The 15,565-nt window shown below is 45.7% G+C and overlaps 1 protein-coding gene across 9 annotated transcripts in view; it reads right to left on the minus strand.

Moving 5' to 3' along the window:
* Window positions 1-15,565, minus strand: part of LOC119382942 (phospholipid-transporting ATPase IA) — a 128,583-nt gene that overhangs the window by 41,674 nt on the left and 71,344 nt on the right. For all 9 annotated transcript variants that reach the window (XM_037650860.2, XM_037650859.2, XM_037650862.2 and 6 more), the window contains 10 exons: window positions 14,965-15,131; window positions 13,322-13,379; window positions 10,261-10,372; window positions 8,936-9,018; window positions 3,128-3,177; window positions 2,890-2,959; window positions 2,081-2,168; window positions 1,809-1,861; window positions 1,008-1,094; window positions 829-876 (listed from right to left, as the gene is read on the minus strand). In XM_037650860.2, coding sequence (XP_037506788.1) covers window positions 829-876; window positions 1,008-1,094; window positions 1,809-1,861; window positions 2,081-2,168; window positions 2,890-2,959; window positions 3,128-3,177; window positions 8,936-9,018; window positions 10,261-10,372; window positions 13,322-13,379; window positions 14,965-15,131 — 816 coding nt within the window. The remainder of the gene's footprint in view (window positions 1-828; window positions 877-1,007; window positions 1,095-1,808; window positions 1,862-2,080; window positions 2,169-2,889; window positions 2,960-3,127; window positions 3,178-8,935; window positions 9,019-10,260; window positions 10,373-13,321; window positions 13,380-14,964; window positions 15,132-15,565) is intronic.

Here is a 15,565-nt window from a genome sequence, read left to right on the forward strand (position 1 = left end):
TGGCACTTTGGTAAAAGCCACTGTCAAAGAAATCCCTTAGAGGGAATCCTTGGCCTGACATTTATCCACTAACCAGGACATCTGGGTTGTAAGTGCAGAAACACTCGACTGTGATGAGCAGTTAACGATTCACGGGGCTCAGGAGGAACCACATCAAAGAGGGGTTATATGAAGAGCACCTGTTACAGCTCTTAAATCAATTTCTCAATCTCTACCTACGAGGGTCTGCCAATTAATTCATAAGAAAACCTTTAGAGTTCCATGTTTCATACATTCATAGCAAGGGTCTCGTTCCAGCAGACTTTACGCCTTAAGTAGTATACGAGGGTTCATTGGTCAGCTTCCAGCTTGTAGTAAGATCACATGCTACGTGATACCAGATGACAACAAAAGAGTGTTCCACACTTGCCGTCATGGCTGCGAGCGGTGACGGCTAACACTCTCAAGATTACACAAAACATAAATACCCAATAAAACTGATGGAAAAGTGACCCCCGCTGTAGCTCAATTGGTAGAGCATCAGACGCATTACCCAAAGGTTGTTTGTTCGGTCCCTACCTGCGGCAAGCTGATTTTTCATCCACTTTATTTCGTTTCCATTTATGTCATAATTACTATACCACAGTTAAAACATGTCCCCTACATCTTTCTTAGCTTCATTGTCGGTTTCATTAGGCTGCATTTAACAAAAGAAACGAGCCCATCACCCCTTTTTCATTCTTATGACAATAGTTATACGACATCAAATAAATCATGTGAGTCGGGAGATCTAGGCCAAAACAGCTACTGCCAAATAATTCAAGCACCCTGAACACCATCAATACTTACATCTTGTAACCTGTCTTCAATGGCAGTAGAGCCCAGGAGAGAGAGATTCTGCAATCAGAACAAAACACCATGACCAAAGTAATATGAAGAATAGCACTTCATCAGGCTCAATTTTTCTCGCAACTATTTTACACAGGTATTCCGACACTCTAACTGCATTGACAGGTGCACATCTTTACCGTCTCAATGAGCTGCGCGGCATCATCGATCTTGCGTTCTCTCATTTGCAGGGATGTGGTCGCTTTATGGTACGTGTTCTTCCACTCCTAGAAAGTTTGAAAATTGTGCACTAACATGAGTCTCGAAACAAGGAAAATTGGGATCAGAATTTTTTTTTGTAAATGCATTTTCCAGCATGCTGAATGGCAAGGACACTGACACAGTGCTAACATATGGAAAGATGATACACCAAAAGGAAAAAAGCAGCCATTTAAGAAAATACCAAATTATATATTAAAGAGTAAAGTTCCCACATTTATTACGCTGCACAATAACTGAACAGATTACTTCTAGCAGCAGTTAACTTGAACATTGTTCTGTTTAAGCATTTCAGTTGAGATTACAAATAGATTTCTTAAGATTACTAAAAGGCAGCTCAGCTCATTAATGTCGCTGCCACTATTATTCACGTTTTTTTTTTTTTTTTTAATCTGTGAGCAGGTGGCATTACTAGTCAAAGTCTATCCACCAGCTTGCTTTTCCCGAAGTGAACGTTGGCATGAAATGGTGGGTTTTCATCTCTTCCTGACAAAATTGTCATTTAGCAACACCAGGTGTTACACTAAACAAGGCAGGGCAAAAATCGGATAATAAATTTCATTGCAAAATATCCGCATGAAAAGAAGCAGCAGTTAGAGTGAAATTATAGTTTCAACGTAGATGGAGAGGCCAGTGTATGGGTAATAACAAAGCTGGAAAGATTCAATAAAAAAGTATTTTTGTCAATTAAACTTGACTGAGGGAGCTAGTAAATTTCCTACCTCATAGTACTCTGGAGAAATGTCTGCTTCCGCAAGACACAGAGTTCGCAAACCTGCAAAGAGACGCGACAGTCACGTCAACAGTAACACCAGAGGCACAAAACAAAAAGTCACGAGCCGAACCCTCTAGCGATTGAGGCAAGAACGCTCATCTATGTACAAAATATATGTCTATAATGCAGCTGACGCAGTGTTGATGCGTGCATGCATGCATTTCCATAAAATGAAAACTAGTGTAAATTAATTCAGTCCACGAGTAATGATGCACTGACCTTGCGAAGCGAATTCTTCGAGGTGCTTGAGGTTGATATCTTTGAAGCTCTGGCTTTCGGCTCCAAGCCTTTCATATATGACAGTGTCCTGAAGGGCAATAATGTGAGGGTCAAACAGCACAAGCCACCAAAAACAGGCTGACACCCCAGACAAAGAATCCAGTTCCATGATGCTAACACCCCAAGAAAGCGATTTACTGAAGGTTTCACGTGTGATAACAGGGGTCTTGCAAAATATTTTACAGAGGAATTTACAAGACATGACGGTGGTAAAAGAACTGTATTACAAGTGCCTTAACAAAAATGTTTTTTCTTTTCTTTTCTTAAGCGTTTCATTTTAAAAAAGCAAGGAACTGGGAATCGCCCACCGTAATTATCAGTGCTCTCATTTTTACCGTATGTGCCATGGCTTTGAACTGGAAAGTGTGACAACCTACCTACCGTATTTACTCGAATCTAAGCCGATGTGTTTTTCGAAAAAATGATGTGCTAAAGTGGGGGGGAGGGTTGGCTTAGATTCGAGTACAATGATTAAGTTTTTTTTTTCTGGCCTTGCAAATTTCGGGGGTTGGCTTAGAATTGGGGCCGGCCTAGATTCGAGTAAATACGGTAATAACACGCCAGCATGCTTCACTACAATTTTTTTTTTGTGAACAAAAAAGTGGCTTAGGTTAGTTTATAAGACAACAGAATGTTGTGAGTTAGGGCTAGGTGTACCAGAACATCCTCTTATAACATGAACATGCTCTGCAGGGGTCAAGCTTTCAGACCACAGGAAGCGCATGGTGGAGTGACGAACGAATACGTACCGCTCCTTTGCAGAATAGCTTAATCTTGCCCTGAGGCGTCCTGACCAACACAGACATTCGTTTTCGGGTACTGCAGAGAGAGGATGAAATGACGCGTGTATGAATAAATCGAAAAAAAGAAACCCAGTTCATCTAGAAAATCAAGCTACCTTCATTAAACACTGCTGAATATGAATGAACCCACTTATCTGAATACTGCTTTACTTCAAAAGTAAACATGCACAGATGAAAAGCTTACCTCGTAAACTCTATGACGTTCAAGATCTCATACTGCTCATTTGAACCAAACTGAAAGCAAATATAGAAAGTACTGAGATTGCTATCCTTTCAAATGATGGCAAAAACAGCATCAGCGACTCAAAACATTCTCCTGTTGAATAAATAATTATGTATGAATGAGTATACTTCAGTGACTATAACGCAGTACAGATATTACTGTATAGGTTTTACTGTCATTATATGATGACAGTAATAATAACTGTACTTGGATACTAAAGAGGCACTTAGCCTAGACTGCCAGATTACTTATTGTTCTTTTCACTTCTTGGTAAGAAGAGATAGCTTAGTTACAAACAAAACAAAGCCAAAATATTCACTTAGAAAAATTTTATATACAATTCATTACAATGACAGTATCACTGGAACATCAGCCACACCTTAGCAGGTGTGCAGGACATAGCTGGGATGAGCTTTGCAATCTTTTAACAAACCGAAATCATTTCAACAGATGACCAAACAACTGACTGGCCTCTTTCATAGACTGAAAAAAAATTATGACAGTGTGGCAAGTTAGTGAGATACCGTATAAACACGTGTAAGGGCCGCACCCGTGTAAGGGCCGCACCCCATTTTTTTGAAGTGCATATTCTAAAAAAAAAAAAATCCGTGTAAGGGCCGCACCCACACTTTCCTCAACCAATACGTATTTAAAATGCGCGCGCGCGTAAGCTTCTAGGCGTAGTCGATAGATGTCGCAAGAAAACGGGACGACTATGCACTTTTTTAGGCTTCCGTCCATCATATGCAACCCAACACCGGCCGTGGGTGGACAAGTCGGGAGTAGCTCCATTCATGGCGGCTCTTGGTCAAATAATGCTTCAAATGGCAGGACCGAAACAGGTGAAACCTATGCGACACCCCCACCGATTCCAGCGGTAGCCAGCGCTGGACGCCATCGCCGCCGCAACCGCAAACCTCGGAGCTTCAGAGTCGGGTTCCTGAATATGAATGGTGCTAGGCGGGAACAGAAATGGACAGAACTATACAATGCACTAGATGTTGAGTCCTTATCTCTCTATGCAGTTGCAGAGACACACCTCCGTGATCTCGAACACCCCCCTGTGCATCCAGCATGGCACTGGGCAGGGAGAAGCCGAACTGGCGATGACCGGAAGGGAGGCGGCGTTGGACTGCTGTGGCGTCGGGACATGCCGTGGCAGAGCGTAGACAGTGGCTGTGTGGATCATATGTGGGCACTGGGTGACGTCCTGGGGAGACCTACTGCTGTCTGTGTGGTGTACATGACAGTCGGTAGCGGGCAACACGAGGCCAATACCCAGGTAGCAGAATGCATCCACAGGGATGCAAAAAAGCTGGCAGCAGACAGACAAGTTATTATTGTGGGAGACTTCAATGGACATGTGAATGAACTGGATGGATTCACTGACCAGAACGGGCAGCTTATGCTACAACTGAGTGAGAAGATGGAGCTCGTCGTCGCGAACCTGGAACCACGATGTTATGGCCAGGTAACCTGGTGTGCCCGTGGAAGCGCTACGTGTATTGACCTTCATATCGGCAGGCCTTCATAGCTTGTTCAGGCAAATGGACATTGATGAGAAAGGTATACACAGCTTGGGCAGTGACCACAATCGTCTGCTAATCGAGTTCAACTGCGCGGGTAGCTCGGCGCCCCACAGCAACGTTCGAAAGAAACGGGGCAAGTACTTGCCCAGCCAAGCCGTTTTGGGTGTCGCGGACGACTTCGAGAAGAGTCCGTTAAGAGAGCAAGCTGGGACCTATGATGACTTTGTGGCGGCCTTGTCCTCAGTCATGCAAAAACATATGGTCTGGGAGAGGCACCGTACACGTGTGGCACACAAACCTTGGTGGGATGCGGAAGTGAAAACTGCATGGCAAGCCCGCCGTGAGGCGAACCGACGCCACCGTGCCCTAGTCAAGAAGGGAGACGGAGAAGCATGTTTGAAAGCTTGGAGTGAGTACCTCGACTTGAAACACAAGCTTCAAACACTGGTTCAAGGGAAGATTGCCAAACATAATCTCCGTCTTATGGCCTCTCTAAGGGAAGAAGGCAAAGCATCATCGCAAAAGTTCTGGCGATATGTGCAGTCACTAGATTGGAAGGATAAGCGCCCTGTTCAGCTGCGAAATGCTGCCACAGGGGAACCAGTCATGGAGCTGAAAGAGCATCTCACCGCTCACCTGCTACGCTTATATGGTCATACAGACGGAAGCGAGGATGGGACTCAAGTAGAGCCAACGCACACGCATGTGCCCGGGCCCCTTCCGGAGAGGCTGTCAACCGAAGAGTCGGGTGTGCGGTGGCGGGTCAGCAAGGGTGAAATTGACCGGGCATTGAAGCGGATCAGTGCCCATACAGCACCTGGTTTGGACGGCTTGCCAGCTAGAATTCTCAAGGTCTTTGGCAAGGAGACTAAAGAACAGCTTGCTGGCTTGTTCTCCAATATCACTGAAGGTGCGCCAATCCCAAGGGAGTGGTGCCTTGGCCGTGTGGTATTTATACCAAAGAAAGGAGGCCAGTCTGACCTCATCGAAGACTACCGCCCACTAACGGTTACAAGTGTCCTGTATAGGCTCTTTGCAGGCATCTTGAAACAGTGGATAAGTGGTTGGGCAGAGGCTAAAAATTTGCTTACAGAGATGCAGAATGGCTTCCGTCCAGGCCGGAGACTGGAGGATAATTTGTTCGCTCTCACTGAGTGCGTGTCGATTGCAAAGGCAGAGCAGCGGCCCCTCCTGTGCTGTTTTCTGGACGTGGAGAAGGCGTATGATAATGTTCCACACGCTGCACTCTTTGAGAGCCTGTCTACAATGAATCTTCCAGCTCCTCTGCTAACAACGGTGCAGCGCCTGTATGAAGACAACACGGCCATTGCCCACTTCGGGAGTGCGCAATCTTCGCCTGTCAAGGTCACAAGAGGTCTCCGTCAGGGATGTCCGCTATCCCCACTGCTGTATATTCTATATGTGGCCAACATGGAGCGAAAGCTCCTCAGTAGTGGTCTTGGTTTCCAGCTGAAATACAGTACAGTGGGGGTAGACGAGAGGTGCAGACTACCGGGGCTCGCCTTTGCTGACGACCTTGTGTTGATGGCGGAGTCTGCTCAGGACCTTCAGGACCTCATTCACATCTCCCAGGCGGAAATCACGCGCCTTGGGCTCCGCTTCAATTGTAAGAAATCTGCAGTGGTCCCCCTCGCTGGCACATGTGCGGATGAGGTCACTCTCAGGCTCGGAGATGATGTCCTAATGGTGTGTGCGACGTACAGATACCTGGGAGTGCAACTTTCCAGTGGACCGGAGCTGTTTGGCCAATAAGAGGAAATCCTCCGGCAGAAGGCACTTCGGGCCCAGTCCATCCTCCGTCGACAATGTCTCTGGGGGTGCAATCGACTTGTGATGGTTCGGGACCTTTGGAAGATAGTGCATGTGCCGGCGTTGACGTTCGCGAATGCTGTGCTATGCCTTTCGGCAGTCACGCGGGAATGGCTTGAGCGACGACAGCGGGAGGTTGGCCAGATAGCTCTCGGCTGCCATGGTGCTGTGGCCAACGAAGCTATTCAGGGTGATCTCGGCTGGTCGAGCTTTGAAGCTCGGGAGGCGGTCAGCAAAATTGCCTACCGTGGCCGCTTGCTCTGCATGCCCAGAGAGAGATGGGCGCGGCGTGTTTTTGACTACCTGTCTGCAACATGCATGCGCACCCCGTGGGTGAGGCGCCTCTACCGCATCGAGAGCAATTTCGGCCTCTTTCGCGCCCCTCTCAGCGCAAACTCATCCGCCGAGTGGGCAAAACAGGCGCGGGAACGAGTGCGGGAAGAAGAGGAGGCACGTTGGATCCACAACATGTCGGAGAAGTCGACGCTAGCGGTGTATCGGTGCCACAAGAACAGTATTGGCATGGTACACTTGTACGACAACTCCCTTGGCAGCAAGCTACTATTTGAGGCGAGAGCTGGTGCACTTTGCACACTTGTACGCCTTAAGGCTATTAGCAAGGACGTGAGCGATGTGCGGTGTCGTGTGTGTGGTCTACAGGACGAAACTACTGAACATGTGGTACTGCGGTGTGAGGGCATTTGCCCAGCGATGACGGATGGTGCCTCTCTGGAAACTGCTCTGGGCTTCGAACAGGCCGGCGGAGACGACAGTCGGCGTAGTGTGGACAGAGCCGTGGTCGCAGCGACAAAGGGCCGCCTCGAATGCTGGCGAGCGGCTGTTGCGGCGAGACATTCTTGACTGCTGCCCAGTCAGAGCGGCTCCTGTTTCTCCCCCCCCCCCCCTTTTTTTTTCTCTTTTTTTTTCCCTCTTTTTTTTCCCTACCGTTTTACTGAAAAACAGGTAATAAGTAGAGCTTCATGTTTGGCTAGGGCGTGGTTTCCACGTCCACCCGTTGCGAAGGGTTGGCCACAAAGTCATCATCATCATCATCATATTTTTTTTATTTTATTCGTGTTAAGATGTTCATGAAGTGGGCTAAAAATTTTAACTTTTTTATTAGTATTCATAGACCCGCCAACTAAAGGTTAAAGCAGGATTTTATCTTTAGCTTCTCACATCTCTATACAAACGCGCTATCAGCGCTATCCATATCGGCATTAGCATCACCAACTTTGGCATGGCGTTCGCGTTGTTCGGTTTGTGCAGTTCAGCTAGCCATTTGCTGTAGTTTTCTGCACTGTTCGATGACGTTCGTGCTAGCTTGTTTTCTACACGGCGTTCACGTTTTGGCAAGATGGGCAAGTACCTGAATAGCTACACTGCTGGCTATAAGTTGAAGGTGATCGAGTATGCTCTCGAGCATGGGAAACGCGCCGCCGGCAGAAAATTCGACGTTGACGAGAAGTGTGTTCGACGTTGGTGTGCTCAAAAAGAAGCCTTGCGAAACACCAACAGCACTAAGCGCGCTTTCCGAGCAGAGCAGTGCAAGTTTCCCAATTTGGAAGAAGACTTGCTCCGCTATGTGACTGAAGTGCGGAATGATGGTCTTGCACTCACAACGGACGTGCTGCATGTGAAGGGACTAGCCTTGGCGACTGTACTTCGGTGGATCCTATCTGCGTAGAGCTCGGTGTCGACGGACATTGTGTCCCGAAGTTTTAAAGTCACCGGGATATCTAACAGCTTGGATGGCACGGAAGATGACTGCTTGTGGGGTGACGGCGCTTCGCAGCACACCATCTCATCTCGGACTCCAAGCCTGAGGACTCGCCGAGTGACGACGATTGAGCACGTATGTCGCAAGAAATGTATACTGCAATAAACGCTCTTCGTTCGCTAACTGGTGCGTTTTTACTTTAAAAAAAATAATGTCACGTGTATGGGCCGCACCCTGAAAATTGGCCCTCATTTCTTGAAAAAAAAGTGCGGCCCTTACACGCGTTTATACGGTAATTCTAAGGTGGTGCTTTCAGAACTCTTTTCAAAGCCCTTGCCTCTTATGGCACAAGGGTGGCCAATTCGCTATGCAAGAAGTGCAATTAACCAATCTAGGTCGAGCTTGCGCATTTACAGTGGACTCCCATCAAACATAACCTGAAGGGATCAGGAAAATATGTCCCGTTTAACAGGAGCTCCGTTTACTCAGAGGTGCAGAATTCAAGAATGAAACCAATAACATCAGAGGCAGTTGTTCCATTTTAAGCAACAATTCCCTTTAAGAGATTTCTGTTTACAGAGAGTCTAGTATATCGAAAATTTTAGAGCAGCAACAAGAAGGGATCATGCCGTATTTGCAAGTATGGAGGAAGGAAATAAACAAAGAATAATTAAGTAAAAGATGCCTCACAATGTTCACTGTCACATGTGTTGGTGTCCTGGTTGTGAAGACGAAACCAACCTCTCGTGCCCCTTTTACAAGGGCTCCTTCATCTGAAAAATGATCAAAGACTATCATTTTATCACATCATACAAATTGTTTCAATCTGTGCACCATCATACTGCCACGCGCTTCTTTTGTTATTATTATGTAACTAGTTTGTTGCACATGTTGCCGCTGCCTTGCACAAGCAGCGCCCTAATGTCCGGGAACCTTCCAGATTATTTTAGAATCTTCTTATAGGCTTGAGTGCGCAAAGGGGAACAGTTGAGAATATTCTGCAACTAATGCAGCCACCAACGATAAGGCTCAGATGTTTGATGTCGCATGTATAAATACCAACGCGCCTTACCACAGATCAGATTATCGATGGCCGACGCTCCGTTCGCCGCTATCAGTGTGTGTACTATGTAGTTTGACTGCTCGTTTACTGGGCACAGGTTCGCCCCCCCAAAAAAGTTTAGTCTTGAACAAGCCAACTGCTGCCTTCGTCCACGCCATGACCCCGTGACAATATCACACTGAACATGTCAAAGGAAGCAATGTTTGTTTGAAATAAAATACAGTGCACAGCTTTAAAAAAAACAAAAAACAGTCATATTTCATCATTGTGCCATGTATACAATGACTGCCGCTTTCTCAGCAACCTAAGCACTTTTAGCTAGTAATCAAGGTAATTTAAAAAAGTATTTAATGACCACTAGTTCCCCTAGAAAAACTCACTAAAAATTGGTGCGGAAGACCCCCGTGATGTGAAGACCTCCATCCAAAATGTAATACTCCAAATGAGCAAGTGGATAGCATAACAGCGTTAAAGTAATGAAAGTTGTATGCATTCTCATTTCTGCTCTAGAAATAACATGTGTTGTTAAAAAATATCCGTCAATATAGAATCTTAGCATATCTGATACGTGCTAGCATATAAATGCATGAGAACATGAAAAGGATAAAATGCAAGCAGCACTACTGACGGCAACATCCTGTAACACTCCATGTCACCAAAGTACGAAGAACTAACATGGAAATTCACCGCCTGTTTTGCACTCTTTTTGCTGACATGCATTTGTGAGCAGCAATGTAACCATTGCACACACATTTTTTATACATTCCCACAGGAGAATGTGACATTCCCCGCATCCATATTGCAAAAATTCATGCACACACTCAATATGTTGCCATTCAAGGCAATAACTTTCAAAGACACAAAATGTCACAGCCTATAATACAATTCAGAAGCTAAAAAAATCAAAGCAAGCAAATTTCGACCAACATCGCTGGCCAGCATGGTTCATTACCGGGTGATGCGGCTTGGTACTTGATGTAATTTGTTTCGGTGTCAATCTCAGGCACCACTGTATGGCAAACAGCCATCAGCGTGAAGAACTCCCGCACATAGGGCGTGGCAGCCTGAAAACAATATTTGAAAAACAAAAAGGAAAGTATGAATGAATGAATGAATGAATGAACGAATGTTTATTTTGAGCAAAATACAGGAAATGGGCCTTGAGCAAAAGCTACAGGGTAGCTTGAGAAGTGCACGAGGCCCAATAGAGCAAGAAAAAAAAAAAAAAAAAACAGCAGCAGAAACATGTGCACATACACAGGCAAACATATATGTACACCGCAAAGTGAAAAAATAGAAGACAGGGAACATCTGCACTCATGAAGCAAGCAAATCAAAAGTCATAAACCGGCATAGTAGAAAACAATGAACGGACGTTCAACAGCATACAAGGCTTTGTGGCCAAAAACTAATGAGAAGCTCTCAGGGCAATGTTCATCTAGACAAACAAAAGGAAGACTGAGGTGCATTAATGAGATATACGGTTAAACCTGCCTATAACGAATTTCCATACAACGAATTCCTCGATATTACAAAGATTTTCTATTCCCCACCATTATTCCATAGAAGCACATATATTTGCAACCTCTATGTACCAAAATTGGGGGACGCTTAAGCTTCGCCTTTAACAGTTGAATGCGATAACGATATCCTGCCCCTAGTGCGTAGTTCGACCCACGTAGTACATACTTATTGTATGTTTTTACTCGTGAAGTTCAGCTTGTGCATTACTGCAATGTAATTGACAAAGTACAAAGTGGTCGCATAGCTGCAGCACACCGAGCTTTGGTGTCTGCCTTCTCTGCCTCCGTCTTGCATAGCCGCCCTCGTTGTCGTTCACCACTTGACAATGATGCCCCACCAAAACTCGCCGATAAGGAAGACACCGCAGTGCGATTGGCACTTGTAGATGACACAGAATCCATCACAAGCGTGTCAAGAGAATGTGGCGTTAGAGAACGTCTGTGCGCGTGACATTTTTTTTTAAATTATCATTGCACCAACTAACTGTGTGTAACAGAATGAGCGCACTAAGGTGTGTGCCTTATGTAATGGGTAGCATGCTTTCAACCAGGAGCAATTATGCGCGAGAAACATTTACGTAGTTGCGATGCACCCACTACGTGGTGGGAATACGCGCAGTAATGTGTGTGCCTTTTGTAATGGGTGGCTGTCTTTAAACCACCAAGTCGTTATGATATTCACGTGGTGTGACGCCCGATGGCAATGTATGCTTGTGCCATGCAATATTACTGCGATATTACATCTCGTACCGTGACACCTGTATACAGGACGCCTATGTTTGTGAAGCATGAAAGTACTTTCAGTGCAGTTCCAAGCAGAGGCGTGGCTGTGACGTAGAACACCTGCCTGCCACGCAGACGGCCTGGGTTCGATTCTCATTTGGACCCAACATTTTTTATTATTTATTTTATTTGCAGCTTCCTTGATTTTTCGGTCACGGACAAGATGATTTTTCACTCACAACCAACGACGCCGATGGTGGAATTTCTGCCAAACTAGCTCTTTAATGCTATCGCGTTAACAGTGGCAGCAGGAGGCACCCTTGATATAACGAATTTTCGCCGCCAACAACCAAGGGATATTGCCCCCAATTTTGTCATTTTTGCACGAGCAGGAGCCGCATTCATCTTCTGCGGTTGCCCCGGCGACGAGAGCGCGAAGCGGCGGCCTCATGCATGGCGCGTTCGAAGTGCCGGCGACTGCGAGGCAAGAGCGAGCGCTTGTTTGTGCGTGCGGATGTTTGTGCGTGCACTAAAAAAAAATCCTCGCTCCGTGTTGTTTCCAAGTTAGCGCTGCAATGTGGGGCTGTGCCGCATATGGAGTTCGCTCTTCGTTTTCGATGCCGTGCGTGCGTGCATGGTTTCACTGCACGCACAAGGAGCAGCCCCTGATGACATGCAGCTATTGCAATTTTTTCAATGCCGACAACTGTGTCGTCACTACCAAAGAGATGTCAGATTAGGCGCTGGTGGAAACTGTCCGCGACCACAGTGACAACGACGGATCTTTGGAGGTCGACTCATCACTGTCGTCATGGGCTTTGGCGTCTTGCGCCACACCACGGATTCGCAAGACCGTGGCCTCCGAGAGTGGCTCCGGTAACGCGACGGCACGTTGCCGGAGCCAATCTCGGAGGCCATGGCCAGACAATGACAGAGTAGCATTGTGTTGATGTCCTATGAACGTTCACTATTGCCATCCCTCACAAACAAGCAATAGAGCAAAATAACGCAGTTTTTTGCTGCTAAATAATTGTTTTGAGTGAGCTCTGCCTTCAATTCCCCTTGTGTTTAATTTGCGCGTTTTTTTTTTCTGAATTATCATGCTGAAACTAGATATGAAGAAAACCTGTTCGTAATGAATTTTTTTTTTAATTTGTCAATTTCATTATATCCAGGTTTAACTGTACAACGAAGTTCTTCAAGGCTATAAAATATATGGACTGTTTATGCTTTGATGATTTAGTGTGTATGGTAAAGTGAAACAAAGGCTTTGGTTACTGTATAGTCTCCTGGTTTGGGGAACGTTCCATATTTGTTTGCTTGTGGTGTAGAAGCAATACTATACAAAAAAACAAAAATACAGCCACACATTTTAAAGCTTCCTTCGAGGTTCTGGTGTACTGCTAGTTATAATTATGGGGTACTGTTAAACAGTTACGTCCTTCTATTGCCCTGTGACACTATAGTAAACTGACAAAGATAACAATCGCACAGAGGCCAAAGCACCAAGAAACGAAGTTAGAACAGAGAACAGACAGGCAGCACTTGCACTGAACGTGTTTACAAAGCCTGTCACGTCAATGTCAGCCACAGAAAGGCTCATGGTCGTACAATGATGCCAAGCAAACTGAAAAAAACCGGAATATCTTGCTTCACGAAATTTTCTCAGAACAAACTGATGGCAATTACTTGCGAAAAGAAAAAAAGAATGCTCTAATGGCATCCACTCAGAGCTGGCATCAAACATTGCCGTAGCTGATGGCTTACCGTGTTCTTGCGAAGAATATCATGAATCTCCTTAGGGTCAAGTCCTTCTTCTAAAGTGCTGCAAATAAGATGGGCATCCTTATAAAAAAAAATTCATGGTGGAAGAATAGATTACGTATATGTGCACATATAAGTGGCGCTGAAAGGTAAAGAAATTTACGTGCAATGTGGAGGCACAAGCTGTTAACACATTCTATTATTGAAGTGCAGCTTCACAGCAATGCTCTTCTACTTCAATGTGATGTTTTGAATGTATTGAGCAACAAAAGACTTGAAGCAGAAACAGTAAGTTGCGCACTCAATGGGTGACAACTTGAATTGTCTTTTGTTTCTTTCTTACTAGTTATAACAACTGTAAGTAAATAATAAGCTTTACCTATGCACAGGTTTCTTAAAGGGACACTAAAGGCAAATAACAATTTATGTCAGAGTGAAAGTCCAATGTATGACAACTTCGAAAACGGCAGTATTATCAACAGCAGTGCCCTACTTACCGAGAAATTAAGCTAAATGTATCACATGATGAGCGCCACGAGTGGGACATTTTCGAAGTGATCCCGATGACGATGACGTATCCCGATGGCCTACAATAAATCACTAGTAATCAAACTAGCAGCAGTAAAAAAAGAACCTTCCGAGCATCAAAAGACGTAATAAAATGCTGTTTGTTCGTTTCCGCTTGATTCATGAAAAAAAAAAAAAAAACATCCGTGGCGTTGCCATGGGGAACGGCGCGCGTGGTTCAAAGGTTCCGTTTTCGACGAACTGCGCCTCGCCCGTCTCAGTGGTAGTTTCGGTATCGCGTACTGCCCACGTGTGTTTTGCGCGCTCGTGAAAGTCGCTCTGACAAAAAGTTCGACAAAATGCCGCATGAGCTTCGTCGCCCGACACCGCACTGCTGGTTTCCTCGCTGCTTTCGGGCTTGGGAGAGTCGCTGCCGAGGCTGCTATCGTAGTACGCAACGACGCCGGCACTACGAGCCCTCAGCAGCATACCGCGTTCATCGGGGCTCAAATCGCTGAATTGGAGCCCAGCGTCGCGAGCCAATGTCTCGTTGTCAAGTTCTCCGTCCACATCCATTACGGCGATTGCAGCAAGCTTGGATGGCTTCGATGGCCGTTGTTGCCACTGTGGGTCCCGCTACTTCCGCTCTGCTGCTACTAGTGTCAGCGGCCGCGCAGTAAAAGCGGGCAACGTTGGGCACGGCAGCAGTGACGTATGAGAGTAGTATTTTCAGGCGGGAGATGTGAAGCGCGCTAACGCGATGCGGACCACTTAAAAATCGATTTTATTTCAAAATAAGCACTTCCTTGGCACAAAAGCAGCACTACGAGGTTTCTGGACAGCTATTTCAACAATCAACGTCGACTTAATATTTGCCTTTAGTGTCCCTTTAAGCAAAACTAAGACAAGTCTCACATACCCATACCTGAGCAAACCCTTGGTGGTAAAGCATGCATTAGGAAACTCACTTTGACGATGGCACACACTTCACCGGTAATAGTGTAAGAAACAAAATATCTAAAAGCATAATCAAATTCATGCGTAAAATGTACACAGTGTTTACTTTTAGTATCCTTTCAGGACAAAAGTAAAGCCGAGTTTATTACTACAAAATGAACAAACACTGGCATGTCACCTACCCGTACATCCGGCCAGCAATGCTGCAGCGCTTGAATTCCATGATGTTGCAGGTCAGGGTGCCAGTCTTGTCGGAGAAGATGTACTTGATCTGGCCGAGTTCCTCGTTCAGGTTGGAAGTCCTGGCCATAGCGGGTGTGTCCGTATCTTCGTAATACATCTCTGAATCCTGACAAGACAGGCAAATGATAGAGCCACGTGAGCCCACAGAATGCCAACACATGTGATTTAACACAAGAAGTGTAGGTGCTGGCCAGTAGCGTGACAAAAAAATCAGGGCTTTTTCACACTGGTGGTTCGAAGCCTGAAGGAACAGCCGAGCTGGGCGGCATTCCTTAGCATACCAACCAAGCCTGGCCTAGAGATAGCTGAGGGGCAGTTAAGCCTGGGAAAGCCAAGTTAAGGCTCTCTCTCTCTTTCTCTTTATTTCTATCTCTTTCTTTCTCTCTTTCTGTTTTTCTTTCTCTCTATTTCTTTCTCGTTCTTTTGCCCATAGCAACACAATCATATGGTTCCCATAAATCCTTGTTCTGCCAGCGTGCCTGGATAGCCGAGTGGTTACAAAGCTCACCTTCAGATCGTGGGTACCCGGGTTCGAATCCC

The sequence above is a fragment of the Rhipicephalus sanguineus genome, chromosome 2 (assembly GCF_013339695.2).
Source record: "Rhipicephalus sanguineus isolate Rsan-2018 chromosome 2, BIME_Rsan_1.4, whole genome shotgun sequence".
NCBI classification, from domain to species: domain Eukaryota; kingdom Metazoa; phylum Arthropoda; class Arachnida; order Ixodida; family Ixodidae; genus Rhipicephalus; species Rhipicephalus sanguineus.